Source organism: Stegostoma tigrinum, chromosome 18 (genome assembly GCF_030684315.1).
Source record: "Stegostoma tigrinum isolate sSteTig4 chromosome 18, sSteTig4.hap1, whole genome shotgun sequence".
Classification (NCBI taxonomy): Eukaryota; Metazoa; Chordata; class Chondrichthyes; order Orectolobiformes; family Stegostomatidae; genus Stegostoma; species Stegostoma tigrinum.
Genome location: NC_081371.1, coordinates 57,188,652 through 57,210,725, shown reverse-complemented (window position 1 = coordinate 57,210,725; position 22,074 = coordinate 57,188,652). Strand labels below are relative to the sequence as shown.

Below are 22,074 nucleotides of genomic sequence, written 5' to 3'. Positions count from 1 at the left end.
CCTGATGCCAAGAGGTCCGATATCTGGCAGTCATTTCGGAAATGTCTTTGATGTAGGGGAGAGTGGTATGGTTTCTGAGCCCGTTTTGTCTGTTTGTTTGGGTTTATTGCTGAGGAATCGGCCGACTGTGTTCATAGGGTACCCATTCTTTTTGAATACGCTGTAAAGGTGATTTTCCTCTGCTCTGCATAGTTCCTTTGTGCTGCAGTGTGTGGTGGCTCGTTGGAATAATGTTCTAATGCAGCTTCGTTTGTGGGTGTTGGGATGGTTGCTCCTGTAGTTCAGTATTTGGTCCGTATGTGTTGTTTTCCTGTAGACGCTGGTTTGAAGTTCCCCATTGGCTGTTCGCTCTACTGTGACATCTAGGAATGGCAGTTTATTGTTGTTTTCCTCCTCTTTTGTGAATGTTATGCCAGTAAGGGTATTATTGATGGTCTTGAAGGTTTCCTCTAATTTGTTTTGTTTAGTGATGACAAAGGTGTCATCCACGTAGTGGACTCAAAGTTTGGGTTAGATGATTGGCAGAGCTGTTTGTTCGAGTCTCTGCATTACTGCCTCTGCTAAGAACCCTGATATCGCAGATCCCATGGGTGTACCGTTGGTTTGTCTGTAGGTTTTGTTATTGAAAGTGAAGTGGGTGGTGAGGCATGGGTCCACTAGCTTGATGATGATGTCCTTGCTGATGAGGTTGGTGGTGTCTGGTGTATGTGTCTTCGGTTTTTCTAATAGTGTAGTCAGTATTTCTTTGGCCAGGTTGATGTTGATTGGCATCAGGGTAGCCCACAAACCCACCAACACACTAGAACAGCAGCTAATGAACTTAGAAGACCCTATACAGACAACAAACAAAACAAACGTCATCTACAAAATACCTTGCAAGAACTGTGACAAACACTACATTGGACAAATTGGCAGAAAGCTAGCCACCAGGATACATGAACATCAACTAGCCACAAAACGACATGACCCACTATCACTCGTATCCTTACATACAGATAAGGAAGGACACCACTTTGATTGGGACAACACATCCATCCTAGGACAAGCCAAACAGAGACACGCACAAGAATTCCTAGAAGCATGGCATTCCAACCGGAACTCCATCAACAAACACATTGACTTGGAGCCAATCTACCATCCCCTGAGAAAAAGAACAGGAAATGACATCACCAACACAGGAAATGACATCACCAACCCAAGGAAACCTAACCAGATAAATAGAAAGCGGGACACAACACCAGCGCTTCGTCGGAGGCTCACTGATGATGTTACCTAGAATGGTGACGAAACGTTTGAAAACTAACCTTCCAGCTCAGCGAGCAAACTCACATCCAGAACCTCAACCTGAGCTACAAATCTTCTCAAAACTCGCTAGGACATGAAGTCTTTAGAGATAATGAAGAAGAGATTGATGAAAATGGTTTGAGGAACCACAATTATATGGATAGATTGGACAGCATCATCTATTGCCCTAAAGGGGAGGCTGAGAAGAGGCTTAACAGAATTATTTGAAATCATGTAAGATAGAGAGAGCAGGTCAGGAGAAACTTCCCATTAACAGGAGAGTCAAGAATCAGAAGACGCTGATTTAAGATGATAGGGAAAAGAAACAATGATGATAAGAGAATCTTTTCATGCAAAAGTGGTTAAAATCAGGAATGCAGTGTGCCTGAGAAGGTGAAGGAAAATTCAGTCATGGATTTCAAAGGGAAACCGGAAAAGCACTTTAAGACCAATCTGAAAAATGGACAGTGAAAGGGAAGGTACAGGGGAGTGAGTCTGACTCAGTTACATTTTCAGAGAGACAGCTCAAGCATGATGGACCAATCGTCTCCTTCTTTGCTTTAACCATCCTCTGATTCCAGGAGCAAAAGCAAAAATTGCTGGAAAAGCTCAGCAGGAAAAGCCTCCGCGGAGGGGTACCCAAAACATTCTGAAGAAGTATCACTGGGCCCAAAATGTTAACTCTGATTTCTCTCCACAGATGTGGCCAGTCCTGCTGAGCTTTACCAGCAATTTCTATCTTTGTTTCTGATTTCCAGCATCCACAGTGTTTTCGGTTTTCTCTGATTGTAGGATATTGAAAATGCTGTTCCTCATACTTACTGTAAAATGTCAAATACCCAAACACAGCTGTAAGCAGGTAGATGGCAAACATTGAGAAGAAGGATATCACTGAAACAATCTGCATTTTTTTGCAAGTGTGACTGAAAAAGAAATAAAAATCAATTTATGTTCAAGACCACTAGAGTTACAAATTCACACTAAATACATTTTTAATTGAATGTACTTACTCTTTAAGTTCACGATAGATGGGCAATACTGATGGATGGCACACGAAAGCAAAAGCCATAGTGGGCAAAGCATAGACTGTCTGGAAATAAAACAACAGTTCAAATTTATACACAAATGCAAACCAAAATCAACTACAAAATACGTTTAAGAGTAATAAAGCACACGCACATTTAAACAGAAGACACAAACACTTAAAACAGTAAACACGGTTCTGTTGAGAATATTTTAAATTGCGCAAGTTGCCTTATTAATTCTGAGAAAAAATGGGCAGTCACATGTCCTCTAGCATCAGTCAAAATTAACCACTTACCCGGGGTAGAGGACGGCCTTGTGGTGTTATCACTGGACTGTAAATCCACAGACCCAGGTAACATCCTGGGTCACCAGGTTCAAGTTCTACCATGGTAGAAGGTGGAATGCAAATTCAATAAAAATCCAGAATTAGGAGCCTAATGATGACCATGAATTCATTGCCAATTGTCAGGACAAAAAAAAAACATCTGGCTCACTAATGCCCTTTGGGGAGGGGAAACTGCCGTCCTTACCAGGTCTGGCCTACATGCAACTCCAGATCCACAGCAATGTGGGTGCCTCTTGGCTGCCTCTGGGTAATTAGGAATGGACAATAAATAGTGGTCTAGCCAGTGGCACCCTCATCAAATGAATGAATTGAAATAAAAAATGGATTACTTGTTATTCTGTAAAAACACATTAGGTCCATACTAAGGGGAGTAGTGTCCAAATGTTCAGTCACAACTAAATTAACATTGAAAATAATTCTGAAAAATCACAGGAAGCTGAAAGTTGATTCGGCTAAGGTGGTGGCATGAGCAAATAAAGGTTGGGATAGGATTTGATTCTAGTGATTGTGGAGTGGGTTGGTTTGGTGTTAAACAATTATTCTTTCAATAAATGAATGTCAGGTGATGGTGAAGATCAGAGGGATTTGCACAATTAGGTTCATGTGGCTACAGAAGAGTCATAGAAATGTACAGCATGGAAACAAACCCTTCAGTCCAACATGTCCATGACAACCAGATGCACCAAATTAATCTAGACCCATTTGCCAGCATTTGATCCATATTCCTCCAAACTCTTCCTATTCATGTGCCCATCGAGATGTCCTTTAAATATTATAATTGTACCAGCCTCCACCACCTCCTTTGGCAGCTCACTCCATACGCGCATCACTCTCTGCGTTAGGTCCCTTTTAAATCTTTTCCCTCTCACCATAAACCTATGCCCTACCCTGGGGAAAGACCTTGGCTATTCATCCTATCCATATCCCTCATGATTTTATAAACATCTGTGAGGTCATCTAAAGGCAACATACTCAGTTTAGAGGCCATTTAGGAAAAGGTTGATGGAATATTGGGGTTTGTCTGACATGTGGTAACATGATGAATCTCTATAAAAACTATACAGATCCTTAGCTGGGGTGACACTTACTTGGGAAGCAAGAGCCCCGTGATAAGCTGGAAGAATAAGAGAAATCTTTGGTTGTTTGGAAGAGACATTTTAGCTCCATTAGGTCCAAAGTAGTTGCTATCGAAGCACTTGTCCATTTAAAAGAAACGGCCCATTCCCAACAGCAGATGGCCAATTGGAGCTACAGGAGGAGGTGGCCAGTGCTGGGATTGCTCCAGGTTGAGACAACACAACTATGGACATTGTCCTGACAACTCAATAAGTGAAGCCTGGGGTTATCAGCACTAGTCCAGTGTGCACCAAGTGGGTAAAGGGCTGTTTCTGCCCAAATAAGTTGGTGAACCCTACCTTTCCAAGGCCTCAAGAATCACAGAATCCCTACAGTGTAGAAGCAAGCCATTCAGCCCATCGAGTCTACCTCAAAGAGCATCTCATCCTGACCCATCCTCACACTGCATTTCACATGACTAATCCACCTAGCCCATTCATCCCTGAATACTATGGGCAACTTAGCATGGCCAATCCACCAATCCTGCACATGTTTGGACTGTGAGGAAACCAGAGCGCCTAGAAGAAATCCACACAGACATGGGGAGATTGTGTAAACTCCAACCAGACAGTCACCTATGGGGGAATCAAATGTGGCAACGGTGCTAACCACTGAGCCACCGTGCCATCAAAACTTCCAAGATTCACCTGGCAGTATCTCCACAGACAACAGGGCCCAGCTACCACTAGTAAAAAGCCAGCAGTGATGTGAAGAGTCTTTTTTTTAGCCATTAAAGCAGCTCAGTTTGCTGGCCGTTGGGAGGTCTACAGCATAGAAACATAGATTTAAGATTAAATGTATGTGATTTAGCACAGCAAGAAGAAAAGGGCTAAGTTTATGTTATATTTATTAACAAATTTGTAACTCCTTGTTCTATTCGGGCTCCTTCCACCACAAACTACTCTTGCACCCGGATCTCTTCTAGCATCATTCTTGAACTGATGTCTGCAGGACTTAAGGGAGCTCCACAGACTAACTAAACATGTGCCCCCCAAGTTTTGTCTTGCATGTAGCCTATTCATTTGAATGTGGAGTGCTTTTAATTTTGATGTACAACCAGTTCACTAGCAGCATTTTAAAAGGGATAACTTAGGAGTTGCTTGTTTAGTATCTTCCATGTTGCTGCACGCCGATGCATTGGGGCATTGTTGGCTAGTTCACGTTATCTTCCTCACACTACATACATTGACATAACATTTACAACCATAAGAATGACAGTGAGTTCTCCCAATGCATATTATTGCGATGGTAATACAGTGTAGAGTCATAGAGTTGTACAACATTGAAGCAGATGCTTCGGTCCAACTCGTCCACACCGACCAGATGTTCTAAATTAAACTAGTCCCATTTGCCAGCATTTGGCCCATATCCCTCTATACCGTTTCTATTCATGTACCCAATATGTATTTTTAGTAATGGAAATACCCTAATGAGACACATTGTTACTTTAGTAATAGAAACCCTGGCATACTTTCAAATTCAAACACTAATCATGAAACCAAAAAACTGGTACCTTATCATTCCAGACAAAATATTCTGGTGTGCACACAGGTGTACAAGCAAGGTCTGTAATATTGGCTGATACCAAAGTATCACAGAAAAGTTGGGTCTGTTTGTAGATAACCTGAAATCAAATGCAAACAATCACAGTTTCTTACGTTTCTAAGCAAAGCTGCCAAAATATATTTCACACATTTCAATCTAGATATCTATTATATAAATTCCACAACCATTTTCCAATTCTTCCAGTAATGTATTTTTGAGGCATGGTCTTAGAACAACATGATAAAAACAAAATATTGTGAATGCAGGAATTGACTCACAATGTTGACTTTGTTTTTCTTCCTCCACATTTATCGCCAGTAATTGCAGAATTTCCAACTCAAGCTACTTCAGATCAGGGTTGAGGATCTGGAGTTGGGGTTATAGACATTGCACTGCACCAGAAAAGGGAAACCTTAAATCTGGACACTTTGCTGAGGCAGCCACACTCCTTAGTTTAGGTCATTCAAATGTTGGTCTACAATCAAGGACAGGAGGGTGCAAGTAAGGCAGATATGGGGACCCAAGGATCAGCTCATGAGGAGCCTCTGTCCCTGTAATTATCCAACAGTAATGATATTCTTACAAGTTGTGTGGACAAGAGACCATGGCACTGTCGCACAGTGAACCTTCAAGTTGGGGGAGAAAATAAAAATGTAGTCATGATCTCATTGAATGACAGGGGATAACCTACTTCTGCTCCCACGTCTTCTAGTCTTACTTTCAATGCTTTCTGTTTTTATTTATACCAATGTAGTTGGTTTAACTGAATGACACAGAATTTATTACTTACAACAGTTAGGAAGAAAATCATACAGGCAAGTGAAAATCCACTAGTGTATCCAAGGTACCCTACAAAACATGAGAAGACATTATCTTGAACATTGGTGCAATCTACAATAGCAAGATAAAGAAAGAAATTCCATTCTTGGTCCTCACATCCTGAAGTACCTTTCCATCAACAGATGAATTACACTAATATTAATAACGCCTTTGAATTCAAAGAAATTAAAATGCTGGAAATATGAAACAAAAACAGAAATTACTGGAGAAAGTCAGTTCTGAACAATGTTCGCCGAACTTGAAACATGAACTCTGTTTTTCTCCACAGATGGCAGCCAGATCCGCTGAGTTTCTCCAGCAATTTCTGTTTAAAATCCTCAGAGGACTTGACCCACTGGGTTTCAAAAGGATGTTTTTTTCTTGGTCGCAGTTTAAAAATAAGGCATCACCCATTTAAGACAGAGATGAGGGAACATTTTTTCTCCCAGATGGCTTTGAGTCTTTGGAATTCCCTTCCTCAAAAGGCAATGGATGCAGGATCTTTAAATTTTCCTAAGGCAGTGGTACAGCGATTCTTGATGACCAAGGGGAGGAAACATGATCGGGGATACACGGGAATATCGAGGTTAAAATCAGATCAGCTATAATCCTATTGAATGGTGGAGCAGGCTCTAAGAGCTGAGTGACTTACCCTTGTTCCTTATTCATGTGTACTTGATAAGCTATGATATAAGCCCCAAGGTGAACCTCTTAATTGCCACAGGAATAATCTTTACCCCACGAGTATGCTAGTCTGATGAATTATGCTCAGTTATCGTAATAAATTTGTCTTCACTTACAGAGATAAATTGAAATATGTTATTGCTGCGTCATTAAGTACTTACCAATGTTCTTGAATAGACACAAGGGTAGAATAATTATTAAAGTCACAAGTATAACAAGGTTATGGTCAACCACAAACCATGCTCTGAAAATAAAATAAAACAGGGTATTAATATCAGCATTAGTGAACAACATTTTGCAACTGACTGCTACCTTTCTTCTTCAAAACACTTGCAGACATGCTCATTTGCAAAGTTAGAAACTGTTAACTGCTGGCTAGCACACAGAAGATCTTCGCAGAGGTGTGCACAGCACTGAATAGTTCTGTAAATGAAATTAAAAACAAACTGTCTCCTGTGCCAGGAGGATTGGGAACCAGAGAACACAAACATTACAGTAATTGGTCAAAAAATCAGAGGTGACATGACCACCTCCAAGCCCAAAATTATTACCATCACGAAGGACAAGGGCAGCTGATACTCCGGAACACCACCACCTACAAGTTCCCTCCAAGCCTTCGACAAACCGCTGCACAAGAAGCAGTTAAATAAGAGCCTTTGGCGTTAGTGCCAAGGTACTGGCATGGATAGAGGATTGGCTGACTGGCTGAAAGCAGAGAGTCAGGATAAAGAGGTATTTTTCAGGGTAGCAGACAGTGACTACTGGAGTTCGGTAGGGGTCAGTGTTGGGACCACAACTATTCACGTTCTACATTAACGATATGGATGAAGGAACTGAGGACATTGTTGCTAGCTTTGCAGATGACACAAAGATAGACTGAGGGGTAGAGAGGCTGCAGAAAGACTTGGACAGGCTAGCAGAGTAGGCAAAGAAGTGGCAGGTGGAATACACTGTGGGAAAGTGTGAGGTCATGCACTTTAGTAGGGAGAGTAGAAATGTAGAATACCTTCTAAACGGGGGAAGGCTTCCGAAATCTGAAACACAAAGGGATTTGGTAGTCCTAGTTTGGGATTCTCTCAAAGTTATTATGGAGGTTCAGGGAGGCGATGGCCTAGAATTATTATCACTGGATTGTTAATTCAGAGACCTAGATAATGTTCTGGGGACCTGGGTTTGAATCCCGCCACAGCAGACAGTAGAGTTTGAACTCAGTAAAAAATATCTGGGATTAAGAATCCAATGATGACCATGAATCCATTGTTGATTGTTGGGTAAACCCATCTGGTTCACTAACGTTCTTCAGGGAAGGAAACTGCCATCCTTACCTCGTCTGGCCCACATGTGACTTCAGACCCACAGCAGTGAGGTTGACTCTTAACTGCCCTCTGGGCAATTAGGGATGGGAATGAACGCTGCCTAACTATCGACACCCTCATCTCATGAATGAATAAAGGAAAAACAAAAGTTGGCAATTAGGAAAGCAAATGCAATGTTAGCATTCAATGGAAAAGGCTGGAATACAATATCAAGGATGTACTACTGAGGCTGTATAAGGGTCTGGTTAGATCACATTTGAAATACTGTAAGCAGTTTTGGGCCCTGTATCTAAAGGGAGGATATGCTGAATTGGAGGTGTTGCAGAGGAGGTTTACAAGAATGATCCTAGGGATGAAGGACCTTTCATAGGAGGAGCACTTGAGGACTCTGGTTAAGTACTCGATGGAAATCAGAATGAAAGGAGTCGAATAGAAGCTGGCAGAAAACTGAGAGGGCAGGGCAGAGTGGACATGGAGAAGATCTTTCCACTAGTGGTAGAGACTAGGACCCAAAGGCACAGCCTCGGAGGGAAGTGATGATCCCTTAGAAATGATATGAGGAGGAATTTCTTCAGCCAGAAGTTGGTATGTTAGTGGGGCTCATCGCTGCAGAGGGCTGTGGAGGTCAAGTCATTGAGTATCTTTAAGACAGAGATAGGTTCTTGATTAGTAACAGATCAATAGTTACAGGAAGAAGGCTGGATGGGAAACATGTTAGTCATGTTGGGATGGCAGAGCAAACTTGATAGGCCGAGTGGTCTACTTCTGCTCCTATATCTGATGGTCTAAAACACTCACCATCCTGGCTTGGAAATATATTCTTATTCCTTCAGTGTCACTGGATAAAGATCCTGGAATTCCCTCCCTAATGGCACTGTTGGTCTACCTAGAGTAAACGGATTGCAACGGTTCAAGAAGACAGCTCAGTACCACCTTATCAAGGTCAATTAAAGGTGAAAATAAATTCTGGTCCAGTCAGAAAATCCTACATCCTACAGTGAAGAAAAGAAACAAAAATTGGAAGGATGAATAGGAATGGAGGATTAGGCCAGGTAGCACACCAGGAGAGAAACAATGGTGCTGTGACGTACCTTCAGAAATTTCTGAAGAAGGGCCTAGGCGTGAAACGTCAGCTTTCCTGCTCCTCTGAGGCCGCTTGGCCTGCTGTGTTCATCTGGCTCTACACCTAGTTATCTCTTTTGCAATCTGATTCTCACTTAACGTGCTGTGTATTTTTTTATGTGTACATGTCCTGAATTATTAACAATACAAACTATGTTGCAAAACCTGTATAATGACTCCACCGAACTTACTTCCCATTTTAATATCAGTGGCATTTACTGAAGCAACTTCTTTGATTGGATTTGCACGTTAAACAAATAAACTAAGTACACTTACTCAGAATTGTCTTGACCTGTAAAGGATTGGATGACCTGAGGTAGTTCTTTCTTGACAACGAATAGGTAACTCAAGATGGCTAAAATAAATGGAGAATGGCTTTAAAACATAAACATTTGAAATAGGAGCAGGAGTAGGCCACTCAGCCCCTTCAAGCCTGTTCTGCCATTCAATAAGATTACAGTTGATTTGTTTGTGCTTTGAATTCCACATTCTGACTTTTCCTTAATGTCCTTTGATTTCCTCGATGAACCAGAATTTACCTATCTCTGTACTTCCAAAAGTGATGGAGTCCACTGAATATTTTTAAGACAGAGTTCCAAATTCACACAACCCAGAAAGAGAAAAGAAAAATTCTCTTTATCTCTGGCTTAAGAGGACAACCCTTAATTTTTAAGCAGTGTCTCGCAGCTGTGGACTCAACCACAAGAGGAAACATTCTTTCCCAATACTCCTCAGGATTTCATATACTTCAATCAAGTCATCCCACACTTTTCTTAGCTCCAGTGATTACGACATCAGTCCTTCCAACCTTTCTTTATTTGACAAACTGCTCATTCTCAGTATCAATTGAGAAAGTTTCCTCGGAACCACCTCCAAATGCATTTACATTTTGCCTGCACACAGTATTTTATTTTCTTTATTCATTTACGGGATGAGGGCGTCGCTAACCAGGAAGTATTTACTGCCCATCCCTAATTGCCCAGATGGCAGTTAAGAGTCAACTACATTGCTGTGTGTCTGGAGTCACATGTAGGCCAGACCAGGTAAGGATAGCTATTTCCTTCCGTAAAGGACATTAGTGAACCAGATGGGTTTTTCCCAACAATTGACAATGGATTCATGGTCCTTTAATTAGACCCTGAATTCCAGATATTTATTGAATTCAAATTCCACCATCTGCTGTGGATTTGAACCCAGGTCCCCAGAACATTATCTGGATCTCTGGATTATCAGTCCAGCAATAATACCATGAGAACATTGCCTCCCCTATGAGATGTATTTGAGATGTAGTCTCACTAATGACCGGATAAGCAAAGCATGACACTCTGACTCTCATAGGCAAGGATTATAATAATACGGAGGTCATGCTGGAGCTGAAGACAACTTTGGTTAGGCCACAGCTGGAGTACTGTGTGCAGTTCTGGTCATCACTCTAAGCAATTGCATTGGAGGGAGTGCAGAAGAGATTCATTAGGGCCTTGTTTGGGATGAAGTGCTTTAGCTGTGAAGATAAGGTGTATCAGCTTGGATTAACAAGGTGTGGAACTGGATGAACACAGCAGGCCAAGCAGCATCTTAGGAGTTGGAAGGCTGACGTTTTGGGCCTAGGCCATTCATCAGAAATGAGGGATGGGAAGAGGGTTCTGAAATAAATAGGGAGAGACGGGGAGGCGGATCGAAGATGGATAGAGGAGAAGATAGGTGGAGAGGATACAGACAAGTTAAAGAGGCGGGGATGGAGCCAGTAAAGGTGAGTGTAGGTGGAGAGGTAGGGAGGAGGTAGGTCAGTCCAGGGAGGACAGACAGGTCAAGAGGCCGGGATGAGGTTAGTAGGTAGGAGATGGGGGTGTGGCTTGATGTGGCAGAAGGGCATAGGTGAGACGGAGAACAGGTTAGGGAGGCGGGAATGAGCTGGGCTTGTTTTGGGATGCGGTAGGGGGAGGGGAGATTTTGAAGCTTGTGATATCCACATTGATACCATTGGGCTGCAGTGTTTCCAAGCGGAATATGAGTTGCTGTTCCTTCATTGGCATTGTTGTGGCACTGCAGATGGCCCAGGATGGACATGTCATCTGAGGAATGGGAGGGGGAGTTGAAATGGTTCACGACTGGGAGGTGCAATTGTTTATTGCGAACCGAGCGTAGGTGTTCTGCAAAGTGGTCCCCAAGCCTCTGCTTGGTTTCCCGATATACAAGACGCCACAATGGGAACAGAGGATGCAGTATACCACATTGGCAGATGTGCAGGTGAACTTCTGCTTGATGTGGCAAGTCTTCTTGGGGCCTGGGATGGGGGTGAGGTGTGGGGGTAGGTGTAGCACTTGCTGCAGTTACAGGGAAAAGTGCTGGGTGTGGTGGGACTGGAGGGGAGTGTGGAGCGGACAATGGAGTCACGGGGTCCCTCCGGAAAGCAGACGAGGGTGGGGATGGAAATATGTCTTTGGTGGTGGGGTTGGACTGTAGATGGCGGAAGTGTCGGAGGATGATGCGTTGGATCTGGAGGTTGGTGGGGTGGTATGTGAGGATGACGGAGATTCTCTTTTGGTGGTTATTGTGGGGATGGGGTGTGAGGGATGAGTTGCAGGAAATGTGGGAGACATGGTTGAGGGCGTTCTAGGCCACTGCAGGACGGGGCGAAGTTGCGGTCCTTGATAAATGAGGACATCTGAGATGTGTGGGAGTGGAATGCCTCATCCTGGGAGCAGATGTGGCGAAGGTAAAGGAATTGGGAATAGGGGATGGCATTTTTGCAGGAAGGTTGGTGGGAGCAGGTGTATTCTAGGTAGCTGTGGGAGTTGGTGGGCTTGAAATGGATATCGGTTTCTAGGTAGTTGCCCGAGATGGAGACAGAGAGGCCCAGGAAGGTGAGGGAGATAGTTAGAGATAGTCCAGGTGAGCTTAAGGTTGGGGTGGAAGGTGCTGGTGAAATGGATGAACTGTTTGAGCTCCTCATGGGAGCGCAAGGTGGCGCTGATACAGTCATCAATGTAACGGTGGGGTTTAGGGCCAGTGTGGGTATGGAAGAGGGGCTGTTCCATGTAACCTCCAGCCCCACCACACCCAGCACCTTCCCCTGCAATCGCAGGAAGTGCTACACTTGCCCCCACACCTCCTCCCTCACCCACATCCCAGGCCCCAAGAAGACTTTCCACATCAAGCAGAGGTTCACCTGCACATCTGCCAATGTGGTATACTGCATCCGCTGGACCCGTTGTGGCCTCCTCTACATTGGGGAAACCAAGCGGAGGCTTGAGGACCGCTTTGCAAAACACCTATGCTCGGTTCGCAATAAACTGCTGTACCTCCCAGTCGCGAACCATTTCAACTGCCCCTCACATTCCTCAGACGACATGTCCATCCTGGGCCTCCTGCAGTGCCACAATGTTGCCACCTGAAGGTTGCAGGAACAGCAACTCATATTCCGCTTGGGAATCCTGCAGCTCAATGGTATCAATGTGGATTTCACAAGCTTCAAAATCTCCCCTCCCCCAACCTCATCCCAAAACCAGCCCAGCTCATCCCCGCCTCCCTAACCTGTTCTCCCTCTCACCTATTCCCTCCTCCCACCTCAAGCTGCACCCCCATTTCCTACCTACTAAGCTCATCCTAGCCCCTTGACCTGTCCGTCCTCCCTGGACTGACCTATCTCCTCCCTACCTCCCCACCTACGCTCACCTTTACTGGCTCCATCCACGCCTCTTTAACTTGTCAGTCTTCTCTCCCCCTATCTTCTCCGCTATCCATCTTTGATCTGCCTCCCCCCTCCCCCTATTTATTTCAGAACCGTCTTTTCTCCCCCCCATTTCTGATGAAGGGTCTCGGCCCGAAACGTCAGCTTTTGTGCTCCTAAGATGTTACTTGGTCTGCTGTGTTCATCCAGCTCCACACTTTGTTATCGCGGATTCTCCAGCATCTGCAGTTCCTATTATCTTGGATAAGCTTGGGTTGTTTTCTTTGGTGCAGAGAAGGTTGAGGGGCTCCTAACAGAGGTGTCTAAATGTAAATTTGTAGTTTGGGTTGTGGATGTTATGGATGGTATCATAACAGACGTGTCTAAAATTATGACAGGCATGAAGAGTGAACAGCAAGCAGCTTTACGGCATTAGTTGAACAGCCAATAAATATGGAGTAAACCCTTTCAGTTGTTGGCAGGAGATTTAAAGGGGAGTTGAGGAAATGTTTTTCACCCAGAGAATGGTGGGTGTCTGGAATGCCTTGCCTTGGGAGGGTAGCTGACGCAGGAAACCTCACAACCTTTAAAAAGTATTTAGATGACCACTTCAAGGCTTTTGGCTTAGTGGTGGACTAGAGTAGATTTAGCATAGTTTTGTCAGTACAGTCTCATTGGGCCAAAGGGCCTTCTGTACTCGATAACTCTGTAATTAGTAACAAATAGCATTCATTAGTCTTCTTAACTACTTGCTGCACCTGTATGCTCTTTGTTTGTGATTCATATCAGAATAATTAGATCCCTTTGCAACTCAGAATTCTGCATTTATTTTCTGTACAGATAATACTTTGCTTTTTAGGCTCTTCAATCAAAGTGAATGACTTTGCATTGTATGACATCATACCCTACCTACCAAATTTTTGCTGAACTTTTCTAAATCCATCAGCATTCATCTTATGCTCCACAACATACTTTCCTAACTATCTTCAAATGTAACTACCATGTCTTTGGTGCCTCATTGAAGTCACTGATTTTTTAAAAAATTCATTCAACGGATGAGGGGATCATTGGCTAGGCCAGCATTTATTGCCAGAGGGCAATTACGAGTCAACCACACTGCTGTGGGTCTGGAGTCACATGTAGGCCAGACCAGGTGAGGATAGCAGTTTCCCTCCGTAAAGGACATTAGAGAACTAGATGGCTTTTTCAGATGTTTGACAATGGTTTTATGGTCATCATTTGACTCCCAAATCCGGATTTCTGAATTCAAATTCCACCATCTGCCATGACAGGATTTGAACCTGGGTCCCCAGAATATTACCCCGGATATAAATTGTAAAAGGTTGATGCCGCAGTACAGACCTCTGTGGACTGCACACAGAATGTCCTGCCATTCAGGAAAGAGACCTAGTTATGGATCTCTCTGTTTTCTACCAGCTGGCCAATCTTCTATCCACTCTAATCTGTTATCCCCTACAAAGAGATTCTGCTTTGTGCAATATGTTTTGTGCGGAATCATTTCAAATACCTTCTAATAATCCAAACACAGTATGTCTACAGGCACAGTATATGTTACTCCTTCAAAGAATTCTAATATATCGGTTAAACATGATTTCCCTTTCTCAACTCCGTGCTAAATCGTTCTGATTACCTTGAGCTTTTCTAATTGCCCAGCAAGAATTTCCTGAATGATCAATTCTCACACCACACCCACTATAGGCATCAAGCTAACTCGCTTAAATTTTGAAGGTTTCCGTCTTCCCACCCTCCTTGATTGAAGAGTTATAGTAAGTTCTTTATAATCTGATAAAACTTTTCCAGAATCCTGTGATGTTTGGAAAATTAACCCCATTGTATCTATTACCTTATTAGCAATTTTTAAAATATCCTAGGAGAGAATTCATCAGGACCTAGGAGCTTCTTAACCATCGATTTAATCGGTTTACGCAATACCACTTTTCTAGTGATTACAATTGCACCAAGTTCCTCTCTTTCTCTTCCACTTTCTGATTTACAGCTATTACTGGAACACTTTTTATAATCTCTATAAGGAAGACAGAAGCAAAACGAATGTGTACTTCCTTCCCATTTCCCTATTACGAGTTCCTCAATATCACACTCTAAAGGACCAACACCTGCTTTATTTACTCTTTTGTTTACAATTTACAAAGAAGATTTGGAGTTGGGAACCATGTGTAGAGTGTTAAACTTTGCGGGTGACTAAGATGAGTGGTAGTGCAAAGTGTGCAGAAGATTCTCATAGTTTGCAGAGGGATATAAATAGTTCAAGTGAGTGTTGGTAAATGTGAAGTCATCCATTTTGGTTGGAATAACAGTAAAAAGGACTATTTTTGAATAGTAAAATATCGCAGCATGGTGCTGGGCAGTGGTATGTGGGTGTCCTTGTGCATGAATCGCAGAAGGTTGGTTTGTAGGTGCAACAGGTAATTAAGAAGGCAAATGGAATTTTGTTCTTCATGCTAGAGGGGCTGAGTTTAAAAACAGGGAGGTTATGTTGCAGCTGTATTTGGTGCTGGTGAGGCCACACCTAGAGCACTGTGTTCACTTTTGGTCTCTTTACTTAAGAAAGGATGTACTGGCAGTGGAGGGGGTGCAGAGCAGATTGACTTGGTTGATCCTGGAGTTGAGAAGTTTGGCGTATGAGGCAGGACTGAGGAGACTCAGGTTCTATTCATTAGAATTTAGAAGAATGTGGGGGGAGCTTATAGAAACATAAAATTATGAAGGGAATAGATAAGATAGAAGCAGAATAAGATGTTTCCACTGGTGGGTGAAATTAGAACAAGAGGGCTCGGCTCAAAATTAGGGGGAGCAGATTTAGGACTGAGTTAAGGAGGAACTTCACCCAAAGGGTAGTGAGTCTATGGAATTCCCTTTCCAGTGAAGTAGTTGAGGCCTCTGCCTTGAATGTTTTTAAAGCTAAGATAGGTAATTTTTTGAACAATAGAAGAATTAAGGGTTATGGTGAGAGGTTGGATAAGTGAAACTGGTCTCACGAGAGGATCAACCATGATGTTATTGAATGACGGTGTGGGCTCGAAGGGCCAGATGGCCTATTCCTGTTCCTGGTTGTTTTGTTCTTTTCCTTTATAAATATATTGAGAAGCTCTTGCTATCTGTTTTTACATTTCGAGCTTCCTCTTGTACTCTAATTTATTTTCCTGATTTAGTCATTCTTTATGTTCTGTCCACTCATCTGACCTGCCACTCACCTTTGTGCAATTAGGTAAGAGTGGTCAGGGCGTGGAACGCCCTGCCTGCCATTGTAGTTAACTCAGCCACACTAGGGGCATTTAAACAGTCCTTGGATAAGCATATAGATAATGATGGGACAGTGTCGGGGGAGGGGCTTAGATTAGTTCATAGGATGTGGTGTATATGGACTTCAGTAAGGCATTTGATAAGGTTCCCCATGGAAGGCTCATTCAGAAGGTCAGGAGGAATGGGATACAGGGGAACTTAGCTGCTTGGATACAGAATTGGCTGGCCAACAGAAGACAGCGTGTGGTAGTAGAAGGAAAATATTCTGCCTGGAAGTCAGTGGTGAGTGGGGTTCCACAGGGCTCTGTCCTTGGGCCTCTACTGTTTGTAATTTTTATTAATGACTTGGACGAGGGAATTGAAGGATGGGTCAGCAAGTTTGCAGACGACACAAAGGTCGGAGGTGTCGTTGACAGTGTAGAGGGCTGTTGTAGGCTGCAGCGGGACATTGACAGGATGCAGAGATGGGCTGAGAGGTGGCAGATGGAGTTCAACCTGGATAAATGCGAGGTGATGCATTTTGGAAGGTCGAATTTGAAAGCTGAGTACAGGATTAAGGATAGGATTCTTGGCAGCGTGGAGGAACAGAGGGATCTTGGTGTGCAGATACATAGATCCCTTAAAATGGCCACCCAAGTGGACAGGGTTGTTAAGAAAGCATATGGTGTTTTGGCTTTCATTAACAGGGGGATTGAGTTTAAGAGTCGTGAGATCTTGTTGCAGCTCTATAAAACTTTGGTTAGACCGCACTTGGAATACTGCGTCCAGTTCTGGGCGCCCTATTATAGGAAAGATGTGGATGCTTTGGAGAGGGTTCAGAGGAGGTTTACCAGGATGCTGCCTGGACTGGAGGGCTTATCTTATGAAGAGAGGTTGACTGAGCTCGGTCTCTTTTCATTGGAGAAAAGGAGGAGGAGAGGGGACCTAATTGAGGTATACAAGATAATGAGAGGCATAGATAGAGTCGATAGCCAGAGACTATTTCCCAGGGCAGAAATGGCTAGCACGAGGGGTCATAGTTTTAAGCTGGTTGGTGGAAAGTATAGAGGGGATGTCAGAGGCAGGTTCTTTACGCAGAGAGTTGTGAGAGCATGGAATGCGTTGCCAGCAGCAGTTGTGGAAGCAAGGTCATTGGGGTCATTTAAGAGACTGCTGGACATGCATATGGTCACAGAAATTTGAGGGTGCATCCATGAGGATCAATGGTCGGCACAACATTGTGGGCTGAAGGGCCTGTTCTGTGCTGTACTGTTCTATGTTCTATGTTCTGTTCTATGTTGGCGCAACATCGAGGGCTGAAGGGCCTGTTCTGCGCTGTATTGTTCTATGTTCTATATGCTTTTTCTACAAGTCTGATGCCTTGTTCAAATTCTTTAATAAACCATGGATATTGGGTCCTCCTGTTAGAATTTTTCTTGAAAATAAGAATGTTCTGAAATATCCGTTAAATGTCTGCCATTGCTTCTCGATTGATCTATAGCCTAGCCTAGAATATCAATCATTCAGCTTTTGTTGCCACACAAGTGCTGTTATTTAAGATTAAAATACTTTTCTCCCTAGCAAACCAAATGTAGACCTCAATCAGACTGTGGTTGTTCCCAGCTTAATGCTGCTTTCACTGTGAGATCATTACAGAATCCTGCAGGTTAAACTCCATTAACATTGAATATAGGAGATAGGACGTCACGTTGAGGTTGTTTAGGATGTTGGTGAGGCCACTTTTAGAGTACTATGTATAGTTCTGGTCGCCCTGCAATAGGAAGGAGATTATAAAGTTGGAGACGGTTCAGAAAAGATTTACCAGGATGTTGCTGGGGCTGGAAGGTTTGAATTATAAGGATAGACTGGAAGTTTTCTCACTGGAGTGTAGGAGGTTGAGGGGTGACCATTATAGAGGTTTATAAAATAATGATTTATTAGATAAGGTGAATAGCAAAGGTCTGTTCATGAGGGTGGGGTGGTTCAAAAGTAGACGGAATGTTTTGTAAGGTGAGGGGAGAAAGATTTAGGAAAGATTTAGAAATATGTAGAAAGAGGCTAGAGGGATATGGGCAAAATGCTAGCAAATGGGACTAGATTAATTTACGATGTCTGGTTTGCATGGATGAGTTGGACTGAAGGGTCTGTTTCTATGGTATATGTCTCTATGACTCCAAATGAGTGGAGTAGAGTCATAGAGTCATACAGCACAGAATCAGACCCCTCAGTCCAACTTAACCATGTTGACCAAGTTTCCCAAACTAAACAAGTCCCACTTGCCTGCATTTAGCCCATATCCTCCTAAACCTTTCCTATTCGTGTACCTGTCCAAATGTCTTTTAAATTTTGTAATTGTACCAGCCTCCACTACTTCCTCTGGCAGCTTATTCCCTAAGCGCACCACCTTCTGTGTGAAAAAGTTTCCCCTTAGGTCCCTTTTAAATCTTTCCCCTCTCACCTTAAAGCTATGCCCTCGAGTTTTGGACTACCCTACCCTAGGGAAAAGACCTTGGCTATTCTTCCTATCCATGCCATATACAGTCATTGACTCATACAGCACGGAAATAGACCCTTTGGTCCAACCTTCTATAAGGTCACCCCTCAGCTTCGAATGCGCCACCTATTCAACCTCTCCCTTTAACTTAAACACTCCAACCTGGGCAACGTCCTTATAAATCTCTTCTGAACTCTTTCAAGTTTCACAACAACCTTCCTATAGCAGGGAGACCCAGAACTGAACACAGTATTCCAAAAGTGGCTTAGCCAATGTCCTGTACAGTCACAACACGACCTCCCAACTCCCATACTAAATGCACCGGCCAATAAAAGCAAGCATACCCGATGCCTTCTTCACTACCCTGTCAACCTGCAACTCCACTTTCAAGGAACTATGAATCTGTACTCCAAGGTCTATTTGTTAGGCAACATTCTCCAGTACCTTACTTTGAAGTGTATAAGTCCTGCCCTGATTTGCCTTTCTAAAATGCAGTACCTCACATTTATCTAGGTTAAACTGCCACTCCTAAAATCAGATGCTAGAAAGCCCTTGATGTGCCAAGTACAGAATGTGAATACATAGCACAATAGTCAGCAGACTGAAACAAAACTGAACAAATAGAGATCTGAATGTTAACACCAGTGTCTAAAATGTCTATAATTCTGCATTACCTCCAACATTCTGTAGTGACGTTGATCCAAATACTGCTAGTCTCCCAGGTCTGCCAAATGCACGTTGTCCCAATGTTTCATATACCATGGAACCTAAATGCAAGAACAGTTTCATTGATGGAAAAAACGTTAAATGTTTGGCGCAAATATGAAAATGCTCAGATATTTTCTCCAACAATTGGCAGCTTCAGCCTCATTAGTCAGACCATAAGATATAGGAACAAGAGCAGTTTGTTTGGCCCCCCCAGCCATTCCAAAGGATCACTGCTGATATATTATTGATGTCATTTTATGACTTATTGTACTTTTTCATTTACATTAATGACATCAGACTACACAGATTATATACATAACCGCTCCACATTTCAATAATTTCACTAAGAATAGTGAAGAAAATGCCCCTTTCCCCTTTTTGCCAGAAGAGTGTTTTATTTTATTCATTCACAGGAAAAGGACGTTACTGGCCAGGCAGCATTTTTTGCCCGTCCCTAATTGCCCAGAGGGCAGTTAAGAGTCAACCACATTGTTGTGAGTCTGAAGTCACATCTAGGCAAGACCAGATAGGGATGGCAGTTTTCTTCCCTAAAGGACATTGGTGAACCAGAGGGGCTTACAATGGATTCACGGTTATCATTAGACTCTTAATTCCAGATATTTATTGAATTCAACTTCCGCCATCTGCCCTGCCAGGATTCGAACCCAGGTCCCCAGAATATTATCCAGGATATAAATTGTAAAAGGTTGAAGCCCCAGCACAGACCCCTGTGGACTCCACGCATAATGTCCTGCCAATCTGAAAAAGGCCTAGTTATGAGTCTCTGTATACTGCCAGCTGGCCAATCTTCTATCCATTCTAATATGTTATCCCCTACAATACATTTGTGATTTTAATTTGTAGCAAGTACTTTGTTTCAGTGCTTTCAACCATATTATAAAAGCAGTTAAAAAACAAACAGAAATTCATGGAGAAATTTAGCAGGTCAGGCAGCATCTGTGGAGACAGAAACAGCGTTAACATTTCAAGTCAGGTATGACTGTTCTTCAGAACTGATTTAGGAATAATTCAGTATAGTTTCAGAAACATGAGTTTCTATTATTCTTTATTGCATGCCTTTCCTTCAGAGGTTAATTTAACTTGTTAGTTATTTAAAGGGAAAACAAAATTATTATTGCACATTCTTGATCCGAAGTAACTGCACAGAGGCCAGTATCCCATCACCAAGTCACCCTTTATTTACACATGTATAGTACACGGGCTCTGACCACCCTGCTCAAAGCCAGTCTGCAGAATGAAGAGGCTCGCTGAATCTCCTGTTTATATCTGTCAGCCAGGGCTCCCTGATTGGACCAGGTTACCAGCCCTAATCAAGGATCTCATATTCAATGAGATCCACCTGGCCCTCATTCCAATCACCACCACAGATCAAAAACAAAAACATGACAGCATGAACAATATTTTTGATTGTGGTGCCTGAAAATGTAGAACGTTTAGACTCTGACATACGTTTGTCCATTGTCATATATTAAATGTGTGCAACTCCGAATGTAGGCAATGTGCTTCCTGACAGGAATTTAAAATATGCGAATATCTGCCACATATGGCCAAAATGAATCAGCAATTTTCAAAGCCAGAACTGAAGATTGTTTTAGTGGTAGTTTGTCATAGCATAGAAAGATGAAGGCACCAAGCAATTTAGCAATTAATTCTGATGCCAAACACTGACAGAAACTTAACTTGTCTTACCTGTTAAAACTGAAATCTGGAGCAAAAGATGAATAGAATAAAGTGACAACATGGTGATAATGGTTAAAAGGAACCTGTAAAAGAAAATAAATGAATCAAATTCTGTTTAAATCATGAATGAAGCTATGCAGCACTTGCTCAATTTTTTTTAAACTTCCTCTATTTTAAGCATTGAATGAAAACATGCCTCATTTAGCAATCAATTTAGAAAACATGGGGTAATTTTGACTTAGGACAACAATGTCAACATGTGTAATATAGAAACAACCACCCATTTCATTTCACTTTTCTGAAATGAAAATGAAAAGAGATATATGGCAAGTGCATGATTTGATATTGAACAATTTCTACTTTTGGCTAAAGTTAAAATCACTGCCAAATAATTGCTATAATTCTCCTCTGGATGAATTTGAAAGGGCTATTCCTGAATTCTGGCGAACTTCTTTTCATTAATACAATGTGAAAGAAAAAGCAATGAGACCAGAATGTAATTTCTGAAACAAAGAAAAATTTTAACTCACTTGGTGTGTTTACAGTAGAAGCATAGAACAGAATACTTACAGTGTAGAAGCAGACCATTCAGCCCATCAAGTCCACACTGACAGTTCAAAGAGCATTTCACCGAGACCTACATTCCCACCCTGCATCTCTACCTAGCCTGCACATCTCTGGGCACTACGGCCAATCCACAGAACCTGCACATCTTTGGAATGTGGGAGGAAACCGGGGGAAGCTCACTTAGAGAGGGGGAGAATGTGCAAACTCCACGCAGACAGTCGCCCAAGGCTGGAAACAAACCTGCCCTTCTGGCACAATGAGGCAGCAGTGTTAACCACTGAGCCACTGTGCCATCCAAGCAATAGGTGCATGGTAACCCTCAGGTTAAACCACCACCAGACTCTCTTTAATGAGGCAGTAGACCTATGGTTCTCACTTCAGGTGGATACTGGGGCACAGAACATGTGGAACTTGG

At 42.7% G+C, this 22,074-nt stretch overlaps 1 protein-coding gene across 1 annotated transcript in view; it reads right to left on the bottom strand.

Annotated features, from left to right (window-relative positions):
• LOC125460876 (sodium-coupled neutral amino acid symporter 1-like) overlaps positions 1 to 22,074 on the bottom strand; it is a 69,438-nt gene that overhangs the window by 12,408 nt on the left and 34,956 nt on the right. Inside the window, exons 5-12 of the mRNA XM_048549037.1 lie at positions 21,102 to 21,175; positions 19,358 to 19,450; positions 9,535 to 9,613; positions 6,982 to 7,064; positions 6,108 to 6,166; positions 5,286 to 5,396; positions 2,295 to 2,374; positions 2,107 to 2,207 (exon numbers count right to left, since the gene is read on the bottom strand). Coding sequence (XP_048404994.1) covers positions 2,107 to 2,207; positions 2,295 to 2,374; positions 5,286 to 5,396; positions 6,108 to 6,166; positions 6,982 to 7,064; positions 9,535 to 9,613; positions 19,358 to 19,450; positions 21,102 to 21,175 — 680 coding nt within the window. The remainder of the gene's footprint in view (positions 1 to 2,106; positions 2,208 to 2,294; positions 2,375 to 5,285; positions 5,397 to 6,107; positions 6,167 to 6,981; positions 7,065 to 9,534; positions 9,614 to 19,357; positions 19,451 to 21,101; positions 21,176 to 22,074) is intronic.